Source organism: Ochotona princeps, chromosome 7 (genome assembly GCF_030435755.1).
Source record: "Ochotona princeps isolate mOchPri1 chromosome 7, mOchPri1.hap1, whole genome shotgun sequence".
Classification (NCBI taxonomy): domain Eukaryota; kingdom Metazoa; phylum Chordata; class Mammalia; order Lagomorpha; family Ochotonidae; genus Ochotona; species Ochotona princeps.
Window position 1 is genome coordinate 53,714,343 of NC_080838.1, and position 27,182 is coordinate 53,741,524.

At 35.3% G+C, this 27,182-nt stretch overlaps 1 protein-coding gene across 2 annotated transcripts in view; it reads right to left on the reverse strand.

The window, feature by feature from the left end:
* The window catches only part of GRID2 (glutamate ionotropic receptor delta type subunit 2), a 1,304,007-nt gene that overhangs the window by 1,046,082 nt on the left and 230,743 nt on the right, over positions 1–27,182 (reverse strand). For both annotated transcript variants that reach the window (XM_058667042.1, XM_004590568.4), the window contains exon 2: positions 13,109–13,264. In XM_058667042.1, coding sequence (XP_058523025.1) covers positions 13,109–13,264 — 156 coding nt within the window. The remainder of the gene's footprint in view (positions 1–13,108; positions 13,265–27,182) is intronic.

Consider the following 27,182-nt stretch of genomic DNA (forward strand, 5'->3'; position numbering starts at 1 on the left):
AGGAAAGTTTATGTGCTAGCAGTGGTAAAGAACTGAATATTGACTGCAAATGGGAATAAAATACCTTGACGGGCAATGAAGAAGTTCTAAAACTAAATTTTGGTGATGAGCGCAAACTTAAAATACAGTAATAATAATAATTGGATGATGGAATTTTAAAAGGATGGGTTTTCCTGGTACGTAAATTATCTCTCAACATCACTGGGGAGTGACAGGAGGAGGAGAAAGAGGAAAAGTAGGGGGCAGATTAAAGGGAAGAAGAAAGTGAAACCACCACAAAAGTACAATATTAAATCTGAATTCTAAAACTTGGCTTTCCTCTCCAGGGTGCCTGAGGCAGAGGCACACCAGGTTTCACACAAGAAATTTGGTGACTCCAGTAAAATGAGTACGCTAATGTTTAAGCTCCTGGACCAAGAGCAACACAAATAGAACAGGTTTGACATTTGCAAGAGGTGGAATTGTGTCACATACAGCAGTCCACCAGGACAACTCTCCCTACAGCAGCAGGTTCCTTCAGTTTCTGGCCATGTCACCATCTAGTATGACATAAACTCATTTGCATGGTGAAATCTGGGTCATTGCATATGACTATTATATATTGAAAGGGGGCAAATATTTTATGCCAAAGCAAGAGTCTTGTCTTTCACTTGGTAATGAATTAGAAGTATCCTGCACTTCCATTCAAATTTGGCATTCTTCCAGGGAATATCACCGGATGGTGTAAAAAGGAGTTCTGTGTGAGTAGTCATGAACCCAGCTAAACATCTGCTACTACAGAAAAGAAGGAAATCTACTCTAAATTGTATATTATAGTCTGTGAGAAGATTGTGCTACATGTAGGGTAATCGATAATAGTGACTATTCATATACAAGATTGATAGTAAAAGATCAAGCTTAAGAAGCATTCAGGTACACCAGCTGTCTTCTCAAGTCTGAAGTAGAGTTTCTAGATCAAAAGAGATCAGCAGATACACTGTATCAGCAGTGAGCAAAAATGGGTGGCTAAGCACTGGTTCTTAGCCTATACTTCAATTAAAGGATTCAAATTACAAAATGAATTCATAAAAGTAAGAAAGAACGTACATATATGTGACTGCTGGTACTGCCCAGAAAAAAAAAATTACTCCAAAGATGTGACAGTTACATCATTGGTAAAAATCTGGTACTGAGGTGGCCACAAGAAAAGGTAAGAATTGCAGTTAATAATGTTAACACAACTGGTGCATGCGTGCATTCTACTTTCCATCAAACACATTACTTGCTCTTTTCATTGTCCTATTCCTCTGCTTAAAAGTCATCACCATTCAGTTTGAAATAGCACCTCATCTTAACTAGCTCTAGCCCCAGTATTCAGCTTCATTTTTTGTTTCTACAAATAATTCAACCTGATTTCTTTAAGATGTACTCATTTTTATTTGAAATTCAGAGTTACAGACAGAAGGCAAGACAGACACAGAGATCTTCTATCAGCTGGTTCATTCCATAAATGGCAGTAATGCCTGGATGAGTCAGAAGCCAAGAGCCTCTTCTGGGTCCCTAACATAGGTACATGATTCCAAAAATCTGGGCCATCTCAGGCCTGGTGCATTAGTCTAGTGGCTAAAGTCCTCACATGGAACACGCCAGGATCCCATATGGGCACTGGTTCTAATCCCAGCTGCCCCACTTCCCTTCCAGTTCCCTGCTTGTGGCCTGGGAAAGCACTCAAGGACAGCCAAAGGCCTTGGGCCCCTGAACCCGTGTGGGAGACTTGGGAGAAGCTCCTGGTTGCTGGCTTCAGAATGGTTCAGCTCTAGCCATTGTGGCTGCTTGGGGAGTGGGCCATCGATGGAAGATCTTCCTCTCTGTCTCTTACTCTCTGTATATTTGTCTTTCCAATGAAAATAAATAAGTCTTTAAAAAATATGTGGGCCATCTTCTGCTGCTTTCCAGTGTGCATTAGCAGAGAATGGGAACAGAAGTAGAGTGGCCAGGACTCAAACCAGTGCCCATAAGAGAGACAGGCACTGAGAGCCAACATGTTGGTCCCTGAACCTGGATCTGATTGTATTATTTACTGTTTCCTCATCTAGAACACACTGTCCCAACAGTAAATTCATGGCAAATAGAAATGTGAGATACATTAGTTGCATTAACTGAATGGGCATAGAAATACTAATAACACAGAGAGGCTGTTAATAAGTCTGAGATGATGTTGAAAACTTCCAACGAGCAGCTGTATTTTATACAAAAAGCTGATTATCCGGGGAAGAGAGGACATTAGCTGTATAAGAAGGAAGGAAAGGAGGAAAAGAAAAGTACCATCGGTACCCCTAAATCCCTACAATAGTTTATTTCCTAAACATGAAGGGGCAATAATCATGGGAGAATATAATTTCAAAGTTTATTATTGAACATACCTTGAATTATAATCGCAACTACATTGATCTTTACATTTTAATCCTCAAAACAAAAGACTCTTGAAACTTGAGACCGAAATTATGCATCCTGGCAAATTCTAAATTCTCAGTGAATAGTGGTTAATTTTCACAGATTGCAGCTCATTTCCTACTGAGAGTAAATAAGCCTCCGTGGTCACTAATAAAATAATTCTGTTAAACATTAACAGACTTATTCAATGTATAAAAATGTTACCACAGATTCTGCATATGAAGGAAGCATATTGCATAAATAACAACATTATTACTTACCTACTACTGGCTAACTTAGGAAAGAATTACAGTTCTCACATGGAATCAAAGTGCTCCATCATTGACTTATGGATACAGTTCCAAACGTTTAGCAAAAATCCTTTGAGAGTACTACATAGAATATGTATAATCCTTCTACCTGACAAAATCTGGATGCTCACCCTTCCTTTAATATGAAAAGGAGTTATTATGCCAAAGATTTACACTAATTGTGTTTTGAATATCAGTTGTTCTTGAAACACATTGTTCCCTTGAAGCAAGAAGCACCTTTGATTTCAAATGATTCGTATTATTTTGTCACATTTTTAAACAAATGCTAAGACTTTGCTATAGGAAGGTTGATGTCTCTATATCTTGATTAATCTTTCATTGTAACTGCTGAGTCATGATTTTCTTCAATGTGAAACCATGATTCCAACACTGGTTTTGGAATGAGGTGACCTTGAAGCAGCGAGGAGGACATAGATCCTCACAGAAAAATTGCTGTTTCTGTCTTCATGGCATGTTGTTTATATTCTCAGTATACTCTAAACCCAGCTCATTTTTTTCTATCAATCACAAAGATGTGTTTTTGAACACGCCTGCTTCTTTTGTTTAGGTGTTTTCTTTTCAAGCAGAAAGCACACCTTACATTTTTTTCTTTCATTTTTTTTTTTTGCCTTTAACCTCAACTCATTATCCCTGGATAATGCCATATTTATTTCTATTGAACTCTATTTTGTTTCTCTTTCATGAAACATATATACAGTGCACTACAATCAAGCTGTTTATGCACATAAATTAATCTTCCTCAGTAGTTGAAATGTCTTTGTAGATGCTGAGCACATCAAAGTCATGCTTTTATTTCTCATTAACTCTACCTGCCTTCTGAGATGCTAAATAATGTTGGACAAATGAAAGAATCAGAGACCTTTTAATGCTAGACATGTTTTGTTAGCATTTCCTACTTTTCTTCCTGCTGTGTTATGTGTCAGGTGGCTATTTGCTGCCTCTCATTAACTCATTGGCCAAGGAAATATAAAGCAAGAAAATGTAAAAATTAATTAACTTTTTGCTTCTTGCTATTGTTTTAAGTAGTAGAAAAGAAAATTATCAGGAAACAGAAAAATATAGATTATGTAATTGTTCACTAATGACCTGCATATTTTCCTCCGATGACTTAAAAATGATTCAGATTGAATTCCCACAAAAGATGGAATTATGGAAAGATACAAAGAATCCTTTCCCCATAGAGAAAAAGACATTTTCAATTTACTCATCTGCAATACACTAATAACAAAATCATTACCTTATAGCTCATAGGCAGTAAAAATAGCTGTTGGAAAAAATAGGGGAATGTAGCAGTACATGACATATAACAAAGTATAGGTAACTATTACTTCTCATTATTAATTTTTTCTTATCAATTGAATTATTCAATAATTTAGGAATACCTGGTTCATCAACACCCTTAAACAAAATAGAAGCTTTCAGAAAGAGGTCGTTTTAAATATTTAAAGTCATTCCATGTGTAATCCTATTTTAAGTAAAACAATGAAAAAACTCAACTCCTTAATGACTAGTCCTTCCATTAAGTTGTAAGGTAGCTATTCACAGATCAATTCTGATACTAATCAATCTCAAGGCTTTGCTAGGGATCTGGCTGCTAAGCATTAAGTCAGTCTTTAAAACTGTTAAAACACCTATGGGCATAAGGATTTCAGTCTGTGAGCAATGGAAGGTAAAGATCTACGCTATGCATTCTTTCTACGTGTTATACTAGACACAGGCATTAATCTCTTAGATTGACTCGATATTGTTTCAGTAACAATATTGCTTAAAATGTCAGTTGTAATCAATGGCACTGAAAATGTTAGTCTGAGAAGGTTTCATTTTGCAAAAGATGAATTGCACAAGTATGAATGGGATGGTGCAGAAAAGAAAAAGATAGTGCAAGATTTCAGACCCCGAAGTTGGTGACCATTCTAAGGGCCAAAGGACAGAAAGAGCAGAGGTCAGAAAAACAAGTGGTTAAAAGACACTATCTCAAGCAAGCAGCACTTTTGTTTGAGGCACACAGAGAGCCCACAGTATCCTGACACAAAAACCAAAAAAAACCCTCCCTTCTACTGATATTTGATAGACTTGGAATTAGCAGACATAAAAGGAAACATATTCTGACACTATTCAAGAGAAAAATGACTTAATGTAACCTCACTATTTCTCAATTTACCCTTCTGCAATACACTAATAATAAAATAGTTACCTTATGCCTCATAGGCAGTAAAACTAGCTGTTGGAAAAAATGGAGAAATGTAGCAGTAGTACATGAAATATAATAAAGTGTAGGTAACTATTACTTCTCATTATTAGTTTTTCTTTCAATTGAGGCACTTGAACAAAGAGAACAGCAAATAGCAAACATAAACACTATAAAATAATAAACCTCCTCTAGAATTCAACAGCAACTTATCTCTGTGCATTATTCTGCATTAAAAGTGGAAATACTGAGTAAAATGTTTTATCTATTTAATTTGCTCCAATTAGGTTCTTTTTCCTGGGGAAAACACACAGGAAATGTATAAACATTAATCTATACTCAAATTTATGAATTTATGACCTTAAGTTTTTGTTTAATAATGTCATTTACCCCAGACCACAGTGATGTTTGTAGTACCACTCGTCCTGGTTTGAAAAAATACTTGACTTCAAGAACAAAATGGAAAGACTGAAGCAGATTTTACAAGCAGCTTACCAACCCAGGAAATAATGACTTCGATGAGTAATGTGGACATTTGTAAAGCAACCAAGTAAAATTTGGGCTAGAAATTCAAAACCAGCAAACAGGAAAAAGTTACAGCTATTATTTGCTCCAGTATGGTATAAATACAAGTGTGTGAAGCATGGTAAGATAACCTTTTAGACAATCATGTCTGAAATGAACTTAAATATCATAGACAAAGCATCTCTAAAAGCCTACAGCTTTCCATGAATTCATTTCTACATTTGACCCTCACATCTATCACTCTCCTACAGCATTCGGATTCTCTACAGCTGAGTTCCATTTAGTTGTGACTCAGTGCCTTATTTACCTCACTGATTGTATTAAGCCTATACAAATCATCAGAAAGCTTTAATTTGGTCTCCATGGGCTTTCTCTCCTTCCCAGAAATGGTAACAAGGTATTTTAGATCCTCCCAAACCTAAGTATACATGTTGCAACATCTCCTTATTATTCGCCAAATGAATTACACTACAAATATATTTCCTCTGCCAACACTACTAACACAGGAAAGGAGAAAAAAATTAAAAGGCCAAAGCACTTCATTTTCTAATATTTTTGCAGCAACCATACTCAAGGACTTGATGAGGAAAGAAAAAGTTGAGAAAAACAATGAGAGTATCTTGGCAGAAAATAAGACTCCACGGTATCATAGGAACTACAAATACAAGAAGTAGAAAATCGTTGGGTAGGAAATATCAGAAAAGGATTGAAATTTTCTGATAGAACCTGTAAGAGTATCAAATCCCGATATACCCTTGTTACTAAGATGCATTTATGTGAATGAAAAAACTTATGAACCATAACTATAACTCATAATCCTTGTTGCACAATAAATACACAATTACAATAACTCCTATAAAATATATATTTATCCCCAATTTATGTATAACAAAGCTGAGGATCAGAGGCCAAAAAAAAGAAAGAAAGAAAGAAATGAGCTAATGGACAGAATAAATATATAAAGGTAAGTAAAGGGTTCCCTGAATATAAAGTTCATTTTATGTTCTTTTGAGATAAACATTATAAAAACCAAAATTTACATACTAATTTATATGTATACAACATGAGTCCTAACAATACCATACAGAGAATCAAAGATTGAAAGCGGCTAAATAGATTTGAAAGCCTAGTGTACTGTGGTCAATAATCAATATATTTGAACAATAATTTTAAAAAGAATAGCATAAAGGAAGAGCAAAATGAGGAGGTACACAAGCATGTTGGCACTTAACAGAAAATAACAGAATAAAAGTCAAGTTAATCCGCAAGTACTACAGGGCGATCAGGAGAGAACACAGAATTTCAACAAAAGGGATACAACTGGAGACCACTAAATTTAGTGAAATAAGCCAGTCCCCAGGAAGATAAATGCCATAGGTTTTCTCTTATATACAGAATACAAAGAAAAAATCATGTATATGAGTGAACTTGACACCTTAAGATCTGATTTGTATAGCCCTTGCCCAAACTCCTGAGACTCAATGGGCTTTCTGCTTATTATGTGGTGAATTCTTTATTTAGTGGAGGACTAAGCTCGTCATTTCAAAGGAAACTATGTCAGTGCAAAAATTAGAAGAAAACTAAGAAAGAAAGAGCAACAAGGCAGGAAGGGTGAAAGCATAATGTTCTTAAAAGTGAACAAATGAAAACTATGAAATCTGCTTCCTTCAAATAAATGAACAGAATTACACACTGTTTTTTTGGTGTTTTCTTTTGAATTTAAGTGATCTAATATTAATTGCTTTGAAATTTATAAGGTAATTAAGCATAATGTTGCTTGACAGCCAAATGACTTCATATGATACAATTTTTATTCTTTGCTCTCCATTTTAAAAAGTAAATTAAAATCAAGATTTTTACGGAACTCTAGATTTCCATAAAACTGATACTAGTTTGGAAATTTTGAATTTAGCAGTGTCACCTTTGTCAACATGAACTTAAACTATTTTTATGAATACGTACTGAAATTATAACTTCAGTCTAGTTATATACTACCATAATGATTCACTATATCCATATAAACCAAAAGAGAAAAGGTATTGGAGGGATATAGATACTTCGGTGGCAATAAAAATACATTTATGCCTCTAAACAGAGTTCTCATAGAAAGCTGCTGAAGATTCTTCTAGATAACACAAGATTCAGAGTAGCACATATTACTAAAATGTACATTTTATGAGACAACTTACACAAGAGTATACGATTTTAGTAGTGAGATAAAAAGACCTCTAGGCACAAAGGCTTAAGATATAGAGATAGAGAAACAGCTCAATTTTAATTGTCCAGAATGGCAGTCAGTTTATGTTAAGGGTGTGATCTTCAATGAGATAAAGGGGAAGGGTTACCAATAACAGACAACAACAACAACGACAAAAATCATGTGAGAGAAAAGATTAAACTATGCAACTTTTATCTTCATCAGTACTTTTTTGAAAGTATAAAAACTACAGGGCTCTTGAAGAAATTAACTTTCTTTTATAGTAAGTGCATGACTTTAAAGCTAGAATACCTTTTCCAGTGTTATTAAAGCCACTGGAACAGAAGTTTCATATTAAATGCAAAAGCAGATCATCTGTTTATGTTTTAAAATTCCAGTCTTCATGCAATATGTGAATACTTCATTGCCTCCTGCACTCACGCACTATTGCCCTCTTTTTGTGATCTCCCAATGTAGCTGACCCCGTTAGAATACCAATATTCTCATTTGCTCAAGTATTCATAATTAAATTCTAAATACACACTTTCTTAATTCTTCCGAATGAGCAATTCTTCAGTGGAAAATGTTTGTTTGTTTGAAATGGTTCAAAGAAGGCGTAGTGGTACTTTACCTAACAAATTAGCAATTGTTTATTTTTCCGTAATACATTGATGCTATCACTGATGATCACATCTCTGCATGTCTTAATATCATATCTGATACATCATTCTTCAGAATGTAACAAACAAGGAGAAAATGTGTTAAAAATTTTGCAGGAGATTGCTAGGGAAACGACCAACCCAAATATTCCAGATTTGTAGGGAAACAGGTGATCTACCCACTTAGACATCCAGCATCTCTCTTGATACTGGAGATAGTGAACTGTATGATTTATTTCTTCGCATATGTAGATGAGCACGAATCAAGGCCACTGAGATAAACACTGGTATTCAAATCCTAGCAGTGACCTTGGTGTGAGATAAGAGGAAAGAATAAAATACTAGATACATGAAGAAATGAAACAATAGAATTATATCTATAGGATTTTTTTTCTTTCTTTCTTGTCTCTATAGACCCAAATTCTCACACTGACTTTATTGTTCAGCAATTTGTAATTGCTCAAGGAAGAGGCTAATGAGGCACACGCACTGCTCCAATGGCAAAAACTTATAGAATCCAACCAAAGCATATTGGAATTAAAATTACTTCAGGAGTTAAAAAAAAAAGGAAGCAGAGACAGAGATAGTGATCATCAGCTAAATCTTAGAATAATGTGGCAAATAGTATGGCCATTTACATTCTCTTTAAATCAGATATCAGGATTAGCCAATGTTACCGGAAGCATTGTCAAGGGATTGAGATGTATTTGGCAGAAATGCATTTTCTTGGATTTCCTTATACTGTACTCATGCTGTTTTCCTCCATCTCATTTTACATACATGACAACTGAGTTATGTGAATGTTAGCCCTAACAAAGAAGAAACAAGATTGATGTAATAAAATCAAGAATGAAATCACTCGAATTGCAAGTGAACTTCAAATACTTACAACTATATTTCTGGTGCTACATGAGGTAAATTCAAGTTAAAATGAATGTCATTGCTACACATCTCAACGAACTGAATTTCTCATTCAGACCTTGGTAATTCATTCAGAATTCCACATTTTGAAAGCCCTGAGCAATTTTCAAAATCCTAGTGTTTTTAATTAAAATGCTATTATAAACAATAATAGAACATAAGGAATCAGTTATGAAAATTATCAATTTTTCTATCCAGTGCAAACTTTTGTTTACTTACAGCAAGAATTCTGCCCTTCTATATAACGTACATTTTGAGATGCTCTTCTAATAAGAGCAATCGTTTCAAAATGTTTGAACTGAAATTTGCCACTCTATAGTAATGCAGGATACTTTGCATTCCTGGTATGCACATTACTTATAAGAATTATACTTCTATGGATTTACATTTAATAACTCAACTAATAATGTGAACCTTTTTACAAATGTGCTATGTTTTTTCGTGACATTTCTTGGTATAAACTGCCATGTCTCTTGGATCATAGTATGTTGGTATCATCCAGAGCTAACAGTAGAATCAGTGACCTGTTCTCAGTAGGGACAGCACTGTACTTCACATCAGACATATATGCACATCTATGTTACACACAGCACATAGGTGCTACTGAGGGAAAGTGTCTATAACAGAATAACAGAAGGAAAAGTAGAACTCCTGACACCTTAGTTCATGTCAAGCAAAACAACAAGGCCTCAGTTCGATTCTGGTGAAAAAACTGAGTTCCTTTGATTGTGGTGAGTATGTGCCAGGGCATTACATTTCTACATAACTGTATCTATTTCCACACATATCCCTTTAATTTACAATTATGTTAGTCAGAGAGAAGCTATGAAGCAATTTCAGGCTTCTTAAGATAATTAATTAATGATCATATCTATCTATTAGGTTCTAATGTGTTATCAGGAGTGAAGATTAAAGTGACCTTAAAAAGAAATCATTTATGTTCTTACTTCTTCATTTATTACTTGATGTGGAAACCTAAGGATTGAAGACTAAGGTTTATTTATACATGGTAATTCATGTTTGTCACCTAGAGTGAAATTTTCTTACCAGAAATGAGCATATACAATAGATATCAAAGCATAAATATGTTACCTTTTTCATAACTAGTAATTATTGAAATCCTGTACTACACTCTTCCCTAATGTGTATGTGTATGTGTGTAAGTGTGTGCATGTGTGCGTGAGCAAGATTTAAGAAACATTGTGGAAAATGAATTAAACAGATAAGTCCATTTTGTAGTAAAATATTGGAATCCAAGTTTAATTTTATCATAATACATATTTTCCATGAACCATTTACGTTTTCTCATATGTTCCAGAGCCTAGAATATCTAAACTGGGATATGTGTGTGGGTGATATGATTTGTTTTTCTTTCACTATTTTCTTCAGACATAATTTTACATCCCAGACACTAATCCAGCCTAGAAAAAAATAAAACCTATTTTCAAAATCTCTTGAATTAAGGAATAAAAAATAATTTTATAAATTTTATTTTATTTGAAAAGCATGCAGAGAAACAAGATGACAGAAACAGAGAGACAGAAAAGAGAGGAGAGAGAGAAAGAGATCCATCAGCTGATTTACCAATGGCCACACATGCTGTTTCAAAGTATTGCAGTAAGAACGAGTCAAAGGCATTCGGGTGCACATTAGGGCAACGGTGACATGGATGTGGCATACAAAGGAAGAAAGAAATAACAGTTCAGTAAACAGATTAATGAGTAGAATTACATCTGCATGATCCTTGGGTTTTCAAAGTAATACAGTCAGATAGGATCACAGAACAAATTACTATCCTCGATGCCACAGTTGAGATTATCTGCAGATCACTTTCTCAAAACATTGAAGAAAACAGTATTTCCGCATTGTTTCTCATTTCAATAGACTATTCTGATTTTGTCCAACCACTGTTGCAAAAAGAGCTTTAGAAAGACTTTCTTTTTATTTCAATATAAATTGGTTCAAAACCTGGTTGAGGAAACAATCTACAGAGCTTTCTGGAACTTATTTCAGACTCATTAATCAAAGCAGATCATGAAAATAACTAGTGTAGAATACAGTGTTAGTTTCAGAATCTATCAGACAAACTGTCAAAGTCCCTTCTTCCTTGACAAATGTTTGCGGGTCTCTATCTAGGAAACCTATTTCTTCTGTTGATTTGCTTTGGGTACTACAAATTATTTCAAGTCACCTTAGTTTTTTTGAAATATGTTCTTGTTTCTAATTTAGCTAGAAGCAGAATGGTTACACAAAACATAAAGTTAAATATGTAATGTATTTTTGGCAATGTTTGCTAATAAAAATTAAACACTTACTGTATTGTTATAAATATTATACTATGATTGGCAAAGACAGATTTCCCTAAAAGAATTCTGCGAGTTTATGAAAACTGTATTAATTCATTTCATTCAAACCCATTTAGACAACATATTTCCACTCACTGACAGTGATAATTATGTTTCAACAGTAGCCAGCGCCAGTGATCAAAATGAATCATTTTGCCTGAATATCAAAGAGATCAAATAGCAAACCAAAATGCCTTTATTTTCAGATATTTACGCCTATTTTTCTTTTCCTTTCTATGTTTACTATTCAAATATTCCCTGCCAAATTCTACTATATCTAATACCAATATGGTTTCTGTCTTCTCCTCTGCCAAATTCTGCTCAAAATGTTATTGAAGCAAATGTTGTCTTTGACTACACAAATGTTGTATTCATTATCTATAGCATGAAGACACTAGTATACTAAAATATAAACCAGAGTAGCATCTTGGTCCATTCAAGCCGCTATGACAAATACTTAGAGAAGTTTCTAGGCAAACAACAGAAGGTCACTCCTCACATGTGCAAGGTGCACAGAGATCCAGCACCAACAGATTCTTGGATCTGCTTCATGAATGACATCTCTTGCTGTATCTTCTGAGGGCCCTGTGGTGAACAAGCTCACTCAAGCTGATTTGCATTAGCCTGCAATCCCATTCATGAGAAACAAGTTCTCAAGATCTAATCCACCTTCTATTATCTTGTCTATCACCTCTTATTATCACCACAATTGAAATGAGGTTTAACCACAAATTTGAGGAAAGCATAAATAGTCAGACTGGAACAATGAGTAGCACAGTTTCATGAATAAGCACTTTACCAATTAAGGGGAAAATGTCTAATTATATTTTTAGCATCAAACACAGAGTTCCATGAAAGTAAGATCTTGCACTAAAAACCTTCAAAAATGAAAAAAGATCATTCCATTTTAATATAACTAATTTAATTTGTATCATTTTGCTCCCATAGAAAGCTGATTAGTTCGAAGTCACAGAATGGGAAAGAAGTGCTTTGATATTTGGTACCTTGTAAAGAAGAAGAAACGTAAATAGATATACATGTGTATATCCTAGGTCATTAACGCTAGTATCCAGGACGAAACCTGTGATATATCTGTAGTGTCTAAAGGTTTTCCTTGCAGCAACACATTTGTCTTGAGCACACCTGAAATGTCATGGCAAGCTGTAACAGCACTCAAACAGTAGTTTCTCAGAGAAATCACAAGGAAAAAAAATCTGGTAAAAAGCCATATATTAAAGAAACGCTTCAATTAACACTGAACTCATAAACCTATTGCAGAGATCTTCATCAGAAATATTTAGGTTCATGTTCATGCTGCATTTCAATCAAAAACAATAACCTGCAATTTTCACTTTCAAAAGTGGAATCAGGATCAACTTCTCCAAATCAGCACTCTCACAAGAAAGGTAAGGCCCATTAACAACAACCTGAATAATGTCCATTTTACATTTTTTCATAACTCTAATGTTTACTGTCATTTGAACTGAACAAAACAAATAAATAAGCTGTGCACTGCGGATGGGTCTTACCTTCTTGAACCGCTTGAAAAGGGTTGTTGCCATCCACAAACGTCACTGAAAATGTGATTTTCTCAGTCTGCAAGATCTCTTCATTCTGGTTGAGGTCGCCAACCGCTGTGCGAAACACCTCATCATCCTTTTTGGCAGATTCATCAAAAATTGCTCCTAGAAAGAAGTGAGTGTTGCCATTAAACAATAACGTAAATTATCTTGGCATGCCCTCTGGAAATGTGCCAAAGAGACTAATGTATTTGAAAAATGTATACTTTCACTTAAGGCATGCACTTTATTTATTACTGAAACACACAGTACTGGAAGCAGTGTGATGTCTGAGCATGAATACAGTTCCTTCTTCCAAATGGAAATGATGAATAACATATCAAAGCTTTATTACAGGGAGAGCATGTGGAAGACAATATAATAGATACAAAAATCCTTTGCAAGACAAATTGACTGTTACATCAGACATCTTATATCCTAAGATCATAGGAATTCACTGTTTGCAGTCCTTTTTCCCCTGAATAGCAGGAGACAAAAATCAGGAAATTTCCTAAGCATTTATTCATAGAGTATGCAGGAATTAAACTTATAAATTCAAACATTTTAATTTCATATTTTTTGAAAAGAGATTTGCTGTTTTATAATCATAAACTCAAAATATTTATAAGAGCAGGCTTGTTGTTCAGCAGTTCAGCTGCTATCAAGGACACCTGCACTGCATATTGTAGCGCCTAGGTGCGTGTTTTAACGCTGCCAGCTTCCTGCTACTGTGAGCTCTAGGAGGCAGTAGTAATGGTAAAAGAAGCTGGGGTCCTTCCAGCAAGATTGGTTTCAAGTCACTTGGTTTCATTCTGGCCAGATTCTGGTGTCGTGCATGTTTAGAGAGTCCGACAAGAGATCTCTGTCTCCTGTCTCTGCATTTTGAAGATGTAACGATAGTAATAAGCAAATAATTGAATAGGGATTGTAAAAACATACAAGTATCTGTACAGAATGAGCAGAGCAATATTCCCTAAATAATCAACAGAAATCCTAGTAGAAAATTAGGGCATTTATCATAATATATAACAATTTAATAAGCACTGTAGCTAAATATATTGAGAATTTGTTACCAGCATACTAGTCAAACCCATCAGTCATAGGAACAAACTATTTGACACCTGTGAGTACACACACATCGCCTTTAACCCACACTTTCATCTTGTGTAAAATCTAAAAATGACAATATGTCTCTCTAATTGTCATGGTGTATGGTAAATAAGATTATCCATGCAAGCGTCCTTTTCTATATACTGTGATTCAGATAATGAGCAAACTATTAAGTATCAAGTGATCAAAATATCAGGCACATTAAGAAAATCATTGCAAAAGTATTATATGTGAAATCTGAAAATCTGAGTTTAGAAATGGTTTGGTAAAGGGTTGCTGGAAGGCACGTGTTCTGCTTGGAGATGCCTGGGTTTGGGCTGCAGCTACACTTCCAGCTCTGTCTTTCTGCTAAGCCCACCCTGGGAGACAGCACGTGATAGCTCATACATTTGGTACCTGTAATACAATAAAAAAGAGCTACAGACTGAGTGTTGAGCCCTTGCTTCCTCTAGCCCATCCCAGGTTATTGTGGTGAATTTGTACAGCTAAACAATAGATGGAGGGTCAATCACTCTTTCTCTCTGGCTCTCAGTTTCTGTCTGCCAAATAACTAAAATAAATAATTTCAAAACAAATTTCAGGTCACAAAAACACAGAAGACATGACAGGTGCTAAAAGTGGGCAGAAGTTAAAAATAAACGTACAAACTTAAGTTGTAGAATTGATATCTCTAGATATATAATGTGTACCTAAGGTGTATTATACTTACAATGCTAAATTGTACATTGAAAACTCACAGGTACTATTTTACACACACACAACACACAGCTAACTACAAAAAGTAACAGATATGTTAATTTGCTTGACTGAAGTAATTATTGACCTATATATACAAATACAAAAACAAAAGTGTGTATGGCTTGAATATATGCATTAGTAATAAATACTGAAATTCAAACAATGGCTGATATTTTACAACTTTTCAAAATGTAGAATATCATTTCATCTTTAAAAAGTAATGATGTGATATGTACAGGACTAGGTATGCATGGACTGAAGGAAATTCAAACAAAGTCCAAGATAAATCTAAGGTCCCAACAGGGGCCAGGGGCCCCTCCCCCTTGACTATGACATCCCTGTTTTGAAATATTATGGAGGATTGCCATCCAAGATTGTTCCTAAGAGAACTAAAAGAATTGTATGGAACTCGTGACTTTATTGCAGATCCAGGGACACCTTTCCATAGGGCTATGCAAGGTTTACTTGTATTATTCTAACTCTTTCAGTTTTAGGCAGGTACACATCATAAAATATTTTAAGATTAATTACAAACATTTGGGTCAACATACTGTTGTCTTTGGAGGTGAACTGCATGAAATACCTCCAAACAAAAAGGAATGTATACTCCATGTTATGTAACATAATAAGGGAATGATTTATTACCTCTATCAATCTGTCTCCACATAAATATCCACATTGATATAATATTTGAATAAATTTATTTATATGACAGGATATTAGAGGCAGAAACACAGACAATAGGACACTCCCATTTTTAGTTCACTTCTCAAATGCCTACAGCAGCCAGCCAGGACTAGGCTACATCTAGGAACCAGCACCTCAGGGTGAATTTAACCACCAAGGTACAGAGAACCAACCTGGAACCATCACTAGTGCTGCCTCCCAGGATCCTCACCACAAGGAAACTAGAGCCCTGAGTGAAGGCAGTACTAGAGACTGGACAACACAATACATGACATGGACATATTAACCAGTTATCTTAAGTCCCAAGCTCAACTGCCCACCTTCCTAGTATGTTCCTTGACAATTATATACATTTTACTATGTGCTAATAACAAAAACCAATGTGCACGTGTCTAAGTAAAAATAGAAACTACACAAACATATTTAAGGTAATAACCCATGGGGGACATGCACATATACATAAAATACATATTTCTATACGCACAAACTAAGACATGTGTCTATTTATCTATCTAGACACTTTACATTTAGCAGTTTTATTTATTTTAGACATCCATGATGAACCCAAAGCTTTTTTAGTGAAAAGGAGATCACAATATGAAACATAATTACTAGAATCAATGTATGATAAACCTTGTTGAGTTTTGGCAAGCATGACAGGTTACAATTAACATCTATAACCTGATATGGGCTTCAGTGGAAAAGATGATTGCTAATTTCTGCAAGAAATGAGAGACACTATCTTATAGGACTACTGTATAAACCTGGCCCTTTTTATCATTGTAGTCTATGCTTGCATAAATTACACGAATATTTTGACCAACATTCTCAAATACTTTCTTCCATTTTCCTATGTGTTTTGAACACCTACACATTGTGGAGAACATAAAATAGTGAACTTTTAGAATTTACATGTAAATGCATCATTCTCTAGTTGTTATTATTTAAATTATCCAAAATATTAATAGCCCATTTACATGATCAAATATATGTACAACTTCTTAATTTTTCAGTTATTCCATCATTTATAAATCTGATAACATTCTATTTATGCAATGAAGATTTTGTAAAAATATTTACAAAATATAAAAGATTTAGCTTTCTAATTTAAGCCACATTCTAGTGCTCATACTTATGTAAATTTAAATGAATCACTAAATTAAAATGCTATATTATCTGATCTGGCTACACAAATTTCTTCATCAAATTTCCAGGAAGTATGATAGAGGCTTTCCAAAGTAGTACCTGAAATAACCTATTAATTACATTCCAGGTACTTTAAAAGACAAAGAGGCAATGTGCATTTATACAGATGCTTCATTTTCTCAAGGATTATAAATAGATCTTATAGTGGAAGAGCTCTTCTTAAAACTAGTGTTGTTGCAGATGATGTTACTGGCTTCTGCCGAGTACTGGCAATACATTTTAATGAAAGCATTTTACTATTACCTGACAGAACACTTAATATTGCCTTAACCATTAAACCCGACTTAATAAATGGCAAAAAAAAAACACAGAAATTATAGTAAACTAATCACTTCATGCTAAATTAAGATATAGGAAAAGAGACGCACAACGGGAACAGTTCATCTTTCTGAAAACAGCAAGCAAAAGGATATAGAGGAGACCATTCATCTAATCGCAAACAGCATAGCCAACGAACAGGAAAGCTGAGCCAACGTTCCAAAACTCAGTCATTAATTTCCTTTTCTCTTCGGCTACAACACCCCACCTTAAATTTGGCTTCATATCAGAGGCACTGAATCCAGCTTTTTTTTTTTTTAAGTGTTACACAAGCATTTCGAGAACCTTGAGTTGAACAAGAAGAATATCAGGAAAGATCCCTTTCTAATTTTGTGCATTTCCAAGTCATAAAAATGTAACCACATCACTCTTTTCGTAACTTACATTTATTATCAAGCTAGGGTCAAATTTGCTGGATTTTTAAAACTATATAATTATCAAAATCCATTATTTATGTAGTTCAAAGTTTTTTCCCAGGTATTCTTACTAAAAACAGCCTAACTTTATAAAAATTTGAGATGACTTTATGTCAGAATGAATTAAAGCCTTCTCCTATTTCCACCCCAACCCACACCTTCACTCAAGCACCACACACACAAAAACACACAGACACAAACAGACAGAGAAAAAGAGAGAGTATCTGAGGAACAGATTATTGGAAACAGGAGTGGGGGGAGTACTAAGTAAAGTACAAAAACAATGAAGTAAAGTAGTCCTAAAATCCCGGTTCCTAATGAGTCATTTCCATCACAGGAAGCTTAGTGCTCCTCCCATTGGAAGGGAAACATGCTACAGCAAATTCACATGCAATGATAGCAACAAAGGTGTTTTAAATGAAAACTATGTCATGTTTCCATTTCTTCACAAATTTTAGTAAGGACACAGACCATGGCTTATTTTACGGCTATATGTAGCTGTCATGTGACTTAGGGACCTGCTGCACCCCCAGAACTAGCTGTTGTTAAATGGCCTGGGAAAGACGCAGAAGATGGTCTTTTGTTGGATCCTGGCATCCACGTGGCACATCAGGAAGAACATCCTGACTCCTAGCTTCGAATAAACTCAGCTCCTGAGTCTGTGGTCACTTGGGGAGTGAACCAGCAGATGGAACACCTCTCTCTGTCTCTCCTTCTCTGTCTGTAAATCTGCCTATAATAAAATCAAACAAACAAAAAAATCTTTTTAGAGAAAGTTGCAGAAAATACACTTAGCTATCTACACAATAAAATATTCACAGAAATATTTGAGGAGAATCAAAATTTCTTCTGTAAGCAAAGAATATTTATGACTGGAGATGGTGGTAGTTTGATGTAGAGGTTAAGACTGCTTTGTGTGCAGTAAGGAGTGACTGGATTTGCCTCCCAGCTCCAATTCCAATTCCACTTTCCCAGTAATGGACATTATGGGTGACACATTGGGATGACTCAAGTACTTAGTACCCTGCTATACTTGTGGAAAATACAGATTGAGTATTGGGCTCCTCATTTTGGCTCGACTCAAGTGTTTAAGTAGGAAAACATCAAACGGAAGATTTTTGTCATTCTTTGCCTCTCCTTTCTGCAAGTACATTTTTGCAAATAAAATGCTTCAAAATTATTTTTACTATCTATCTGTAGATTTTTGTGTTTAAAAATACTCAGCACTGGGACCCGGCATGGTAACCTAGCAGCAAAAGTCCTCGCCTTGTATGCACAAGGGTCCCATAAGGGTGCCAGTTCTAATCCCGGGACCCATACTTCCCAGCCAGCTCCCTGCTTGTGGCCTGGGAAAGTAGTAGAGGATGGCTCAAAGCCTTGGGACCCTCAACCCATGTGGAAGACCTGGAAGAGTCTCCTGGCTTCAGATTGGCACAGCTCTGACTGCTGTGGCCGTTCAGGGAGTGAATCATCGGATGGAAGATCTTCCTCTCTCTCTCTCTTATTTTGTGTATATCTGACTTTCCAATAAAAAACAAAAAGGAAAAACAAATCTTTAAAAAAATATTCAATACTAACTCATTTCATGCAAATTTGCATTCATTAATATTCCTACCAAATATAAGGTCATGAACCCAGTGAACTCAAAACCTCTCAAAACATTCAAGATCTTTTTACCTTTCAGGACTTTGTTCATGTGTTGTCTCCACCATGAACATATGCTCGTCTCATTAACACACCATCACTTCCTGGAATAACTCCAATTCGTCCTGAATGTATCTGGCATGCCAGGAAAATTGACTAGCAATTCTTTTACATAAAACAAAATTACATAACATGAGATAAGTATATTCAGATATAAAAGAAAAATGCAACTCATAACTAAACCTAAATCGAAAGACAGACTTGCAAATATTTGCATACATACTAGCACAGGTATTATATTAACCTGGACATCTCAGGGTATTCACTGAAGATTTAACCACATTGCATTTTTAGTGTGGATGTTTACTTATGTGTCATACACATGTAACAGTTAAGTGGAAGAATCATTGTTTAGTTGATATGATATCAGGGAGAAAGTCTTCATCCAACTAGTAATTTCTTCACTAAATGTGGAGGAAAGGGTTTAATAAAACTTAAATTTTTCACATGCAACGAATCGAGTTATTGGAGGATATGAATGTCCTATTATGACATTTCAAGTGACTTTGAAATGATTCTATACTGAAAGCAAGCATCAAACTGTTTTACACTCAGTCCATGAGTAAAAGCGTATTACCTGAAAATACATAGAAAATACTTTTCACAACAAGTCCACTCAGATTTCATAGTTGGAAACGCAACCAAAAATACTGGAAGATTTTCCATTTCTAAGATAAGAATACTTCAGTTCATGTTAACATAAATGATATGTAAATTTTAAAAATATACATAATTTAAATGTAACAAAGGTACTATGAGCAGTATATATCTAATCTTCCTGGAAACAACTGGGTGTTTGTGTATTTGGATGGTTGGTTGGTTGGTGGTTGTTCTTGTGTTTGTTTTTCTGAGAGGCAGACACAGAGCCAGAGGGTGTCCACGTATGCTGGCTTACTCCTACCTCTACGCTGGCTCAGACCTTCCAGGCTGGTGTCAGGAACTGTGAACTCCAGTCCAAGTCTCCCACATAGGTGACAGAAATGGCACCCACTTCGAGCCATGCCTGCTGTACTGCACAGTCTACATCAGGAAGACGTGGCCACAGGAGCCAGAGGCAGTAAGTTACACACATGCAACAAATGCCCTATGGGTAGTAGACTAAGTGAAAAGTCTGCCCCATGAATTGATTATTTGGATATATAAGTGCTTTTTTTCTGCTTCTCCTATTTTGCTGTATCCTTTTAACTTTTTCTCTTTATCTGCCTGTGTTTGTGCTTTATTTACTCCTTTGCCTATCATCCTTTCCTGAAAACAGAAAAAAAAAAAAAAAAACATTCCAGCCAGGTAAAGTTGTTCTTGAACAATTTGATGGCAGAACAGTAGAAATCTATTACATGCTGAATCAGACCAAAGTAGAATTAAGATAACTTGATAAGATAATGGAGAAAGAAGGTGATTATACTATTTTCACAAGCTCATAACTGAAAGGAGTTTTATATCAGAAATGCAAAAGGCTTTTTAGCCTGTAGAAATTGTACTTGAACTATTTACAATGGTTTATCACAAATAATACAGCTAAAAGTTAGTAGAGGATGTAGTAGATGTGTTTTCTGATTTAAGCATTGTAGCTGCTTCTTCCATTGCTTCATGCAATTTCTTCATGCTCATATTTCATGTTAAATGTGCATATGAATATGCACTTATATCTGTAAAGGCAAACACATTTGCCACAACATGTGCAGATAAAAGTGTGTACTTGGATTTGTACATATCCTGGAAAAGATGTGTGTGCATGTGTGTTTGTATGTATATACATATAACTATTAATAGTTTGGTAATTAGCTTATCAAATTCCCTTGTAATAAGTCTTAAAGGATTTAAAATATGCAAAAATATCTACATAAAATTTACTTTCACATGCTGATGTCCTAGCACAGTGCCCTGTAATGGTGGCTTCCCATATAAGAGAAATGGTTTCTATCCCAGTTTCTCTGCTTCTGATCAAGTATCCAATCTGTCACTCTTCCTTTTAGAAATAAGTACAATAAATCTTTGTAAAGATTACTTATTTTGCCTTTGAAGTGTAACAGTTTCAGTTTAGGGGGTTAAAATACAAAGGAAAAAAATTGGAGGAATTTATTGGTCACAGGAGTATTTGCAATTCTTCAGAACTACTCAGCACCTTTAAATCATCATATTCTCTTTTCCAGATGGTAATATTCACAAATGGGATTTTTAAATTTAATCACATCAATGCATTCTGCATATGTATATGTTGCACTTGGTACAGCTATGCATAAACATGGAAATTTACAATATTTTTTCACCTATCCATGATATTCCCAGAACTGGCAACAGGAATTATGCACAAATACTATAAAGAAGACAAGAGAGATTTTTTTTCCTATTTCACCCCCACTCATTAATGTAGCCCATAATTTTAAAAAAATGGTTTGTACATGTTGGATTATATTAGGCAACAGCAAAATGAACATGTAATGACCACATAATCGAAATGAATGACCAAATAAGATCAGTCCATTGAATATCATTTAATACAGAGGTAACCACATTACAGAATATCTTTTTAATAAAAGTGTGATGAAATTGCTTATATTTACACAGATACATACACCCATGTGAATGGAAATACATTTGTTTATGCATGTCTGCAGATGTAGTGACACATACAATTGTCTTGCCAAGTGAGTCAGTCACATTCAGATATCCTGCCCAAATTAATGCTCATTACAAAAAGCCTGCTTTCACTCTGCAGGCAGGTTCCCTCTGTGAGCACTGTAATGTCCTCACAGGCACACAGTCGGATTTTCAGAAGTCTTTTTCCTTCTCCACAGAGGCTTGCTTTCCTCTCTTCACCTTACCCTCCTAGGCACCCTAACTGAAGTGCAGCAGAACAATCATGCTAACTGTGGGGCGGCACTGGATATACACAAGTCATGACAGCAAAAAGCTTCCTGAAGGAGGGCAATTGTGTCTGTGATAGCTCAAGTAATAACTACAACAGTAACAGATAATTATCAAAAGTAAGACTTGTAACTAAGTGCTTCACAGATGATTCCCCTTAATTCTGAAAAAAAAATATATTGAAGAAAATGAAGTTTAGATTAACTAACATTTCCAAGACTAAAACCAGAGACAACGGATGCGAAGGTAGATATCTGTTTTTCAGTTTATTTGTGTGTGTGTGTGTGTGTGTGTGTGAGTGAGTGAGAGAGAGAGAGAGAGAATGAATGAATGAATGAATGAATGAATGATTCATGAATGACCATGGCTGGGTCAGGATCAAGCCAGGGGCCCAGAACTCAATCCGGATCTCCCATATGGGAGGAAGGGCATCAGATCCTTCAGCCATGAGCAGCTGACTGCTGGGGAGGGCATTAGGAGGAGATGCCAGTACCCTACAGAGGAGCCTGGGCACGAACCAAAGCAGTCTAAGAGGATATGCCAGTATTCTAAGAGGTGTCTTAAGAACTGCACCAAGTGTCCATACCTATGTCTTTTTAGATTTATTAATCAATATGTTCAAAAACCGAGTCTGTTGAGGACAAGTTTAGCTTTTCAAGATTACTATATACCAAAAATTAATCAATCTGTATTTGTTCTGATTCTAAGGTAGCTGAGCTCTGCAGCCTATGTGACAGTCACTACCTCTACATACACCCAAATGAGGCAGTAACACATTGTTGTAAACTTCAGTGCTGAAAACACCCCAGAGAACTGGCGCTGAGAGGATATTTTTAACACAATACAACACAGACTCTGCCCAAACTGACATAATACCTCTGAGAAAAGGCAAAAAGGTAATAAGAAAGTTAATTATAAATTGTGCTCACCAAGAAGACTTGCAAATATTTTTAGAAATGGAACATATTTAACATTTGTTCTGTATCATTTACAATATTTTTTAAAACTAACGTTGACTTCCATGAAAAGGTGTGAGAACTGGTATTTATAGCACTAAAAGAAAAACTCATGTTAAAGAAGTATCTATATAAAATAGTATGAATACATTTTGCACTCAATAATGTGGTTTTGGCTATCTTCTATAAAGTAAAATTACAAATTTATCCTTAAGACAAACTTATTCTTTTGCTTGTGTAGGTTACTTAAAATTAATCACTTTAGAATTTCTATATGATACCTTCTTTTTCTTTTTTTACTTTTTAAAAAAATGTTCATGAAGCAGTTCCTTGGGCTCAGAGATTTCCCCTTCCATACTCCCACACTCTTTCCCCTATATTATTACAATAGAATAGTCCTTCGACAATATAATTCTTCTATTTAAATGTGTTATGATATTGTAGATAGAGACAACGGCAGAAAGTCCAGCATCCTATTGTCAGGATATATTTAACAGTTTCATTGGAAGTCGATCTTTCATTCAGAAGTAGAGATGCATAGTGCAATGGATCTTCACTTCATTGTATTCTTGTTTCTATTACACACGCACGCACACACACACACACACACAACTGTATACTGAATGATCTTATAATTTGCATGAAGCTTGCATTATATCAGAGAAAACATAATGATATTTGTCCATTTGGGATATTTTCATAGCTAATGGAAATGCATGATGTGTAATAGTTAATGTAGGAAGCAGGCATCCATACGTTATATCTCAAGTCTTCTGTTCTTACTGACACTGAACCTGTTTGTGATTTTCTAACTCTTTGTTACACTAACTCATTTTATAAAGAACTAAATTTTACAGTTATGAAAATCTTTTGATGAAGAACTGTCTATTTTGCACTAACTATTCCATTTGTTGAATAAGGAAATACAGTAAGGAGTAGTGTACATTACATTTAGGATGTTACCCTGGAAAACAAAACACTCTATGAACAGTGACAAAATGATGGTTCAATTACTACTTTATGAAAATAGATTAGACCTCGTTGTTTTCCACTATCTTTATCATTGTCACACAGTGCAGCTATATGTATATAAACATTGAAGAAAACTCAATGAATTTATGAAAATAGAAGTTATATATCCCTATAAAAGGTTTATTTTTAAGCATGCACTTACTCTGCGTAGCTTTCTTATATATTTGTTTATTTGAAAGTCAGCTACAGAGAAGAGGGAGAGACAGAGAGATAATCTGCCACCTATTACTCACTCCTCAAGTGGCGGCAATGACCCACAATCGGCCAGGCCAAAGGCATGAGGAAGGAGCTTCACCTGAGTATTTAGTCGCAAACATTTGGCCATCTTCTGTTGCATTTCTCAGGCCAGTAGTAGGAAGCTGGATCAGAAACAGAGCAGTCAGGGCAAGACCTAGTACCTGTCCAGGATGCTGACATTGTAGGCAATGGCTTAACTTGCTATGCCACAAAGCTGGAGCCAACTCTCTTCAAGTTAAAATCATTGATGAGGCAAAAAAAAAAATTAAGAAAAGTTAAGAGAATTAACTAACTACAATTTTAGAAAATATATCATGTGCTACTTAAATAATGTAATTTCTAGATTCAAAAATCTATAATTTGTATGTTAAATAACACTTTCTACAAAAATAATCTATTTCTAGGACAAAATAGTTCAATTTTGAAATACTCTGAGCTCTCACAGATATACACACATGCACACAGAGAAATATCTAATTATAGCTACTAAACAGTGTTCTAATTCATTCCTAGATCAATCACATATGCCTGTCTCTCAGAAAAAAAAAAAGCAGTGATTATAACAAGCTAGGAACCTGAATACATTTGAAACATATGTGGGATGACAGAGATGACAGACTTTTATCAATGCCTTGAAAGACTACATAAAAAGTCAAGCTTTGCGATCCTGACAATCACTTCACAGGAGGTCATATGCACAGAGCAGGGGGTACCCCAGAGTGGAACAGGTGGACAGGAGGCGGCTTGCATTCCAACCCTGAAGACTCCCAGATCCTCACCAAGAACTATCAGTATGGACACCAAGGACTACATTCCAAGAACCAAGGAGATCACAAGGAATTTGAGTGCCTTCAGAGGCCGAGACCTCTGAGGTCATCCACCCCCATTTGAATCTCCTTCATAGGATAGAAGAAGTCCAAATCCTTCCTTGCAGGATCCAATGTCATCAGAACAGCCAGGAGCCCTGAGTGGTCTGGAGAAATAGAAGAACAGTAAAATCCCTCGGGACTCGGGAGAGAAGCTTTCTCTAGTCTTTACTTAGTTCCAACTTTGGATCCCCACCTTCTCCTGCAGTGACCATCAGGACCGCCCTGCCCCCGCCCCACCAAAAACAAAACAGCAACAAAAAATTAAAACAGATACACAGAGAACAACAAGGAAAGCTTAGAAACAGACAGGAAACGTTCAGCGGGGATTCACATATAGCTTACTCGGTAGGACATGAAAATCAGTTACTCCTCACTGGGGTATTGAAGGTTTCTCTGTACACCCCTCCTCTAAAACTGTTCTGTGCCTCAACTCTTGACATATGCCTTGTTAAAGTTATAAGCCAGTTTTGACTATCCTAAAATCTGCCAAGTTCAGCAAACATTATGCTTCAACACTATAAACTGCTAAATACAAAATGAAAATAGACACAGGACAGCTGAATAGTGTCCTATAGCCATTTTAAGGTGGATAGAAGCCGGTTGTACATAAACTAAAATTGAAAGGTCAATGAAGTAGTCACAGGATATGGTTAAGAACCTGCATTTTCTAACATATCAGTCACTCAACACCATGTCAATTAACTCCATAATGTTGTAAACTCTTGTTGATGTGTGTTATGGCTTTTAATTGGTCAGAATGATATTTTGCCAGCTCTGCTTTTAGACCAGAGATGGTCTCCCCAAGAAACTGTAGAATTTATCTGGACAATAAGATGCTGGACACTATGCATGGTACATGCTTGCAATGAAAGAATCATGACTGGATTTGAACTGTAATACTGCAATAAGGTGGAGCAATCCACCATGGGGGGAGGGCACAGGAGGGGTTGGAGAAATCTCAGAGCCTATGAAACAATGTCATAAAATGAAATGCAATAAAAATAGTCAAGTTTTTTTTCCAGTTAAAATGTTTATTTATGATCCTTGATATAAAGCGATTGAGCACAGATCCCAGGTTCAACTGAGCTTGATAAGATCAATAGAGTTCATCTTTGTTAACATGGGAGTTTTAATTGCTTTGCTTGATACTGCTAATGTATAAAGCCCCCTAGTATGTGAAGAAAACATAAGTAAATTCCTAGAGATATTCTGGTGTATTATTTAAATTCTTACTGGAAAGAAAACTTAAAAAAAACTCTGTTCTCCAACAGGCAGCTAAACAAGTTTTCCCTCCTATAAATAGAACATACAAAGCAGACTGAGAAAGTATTTAAAACTAAATTCTGGTTTGTTGGTAAACAGATATTTGCTACATTGATGCCTTTGCTCTTTTCAGAATTCTAAAGTTGGCTGGTTATTCACAGATAAAGCAGTTTAAAACTTTTGGTAAAAAGTTTAGATATCCAAAAACACTGAAATTCTAATGATAAAAATTAAACATCCTTATAAGGAGGGTTGTTCCAAAGTCCACAGATATGGAGTAATCATTTATGTTTATTACAATTAAGGAAATTTTGAATGTACACCCAATGTTTCTCACATAACATTTCAAAAAATATTCAGATTAGGAAAGAAATATATAGATACAAGTTTTCTGCACCAAAACAGATGTATCTATAAATTCCACTTATCATGAACTTTATTAAGAATTCTTAAATATTAAAAATGTTTTTCTTGGTGGAAAAAGTTATTTTCCTTATTACCTCTTTTTATTGGGTGTCATCTTGTAAACCTTAATGAAGGCAGACAAGATATTGTGTATTTTTTATATCCTCACTGTATACCATAACTAAGATGTTTTCAGCATCTGTAAATTAATCCTAAGACTAGTTTCAGCTTGGCCACA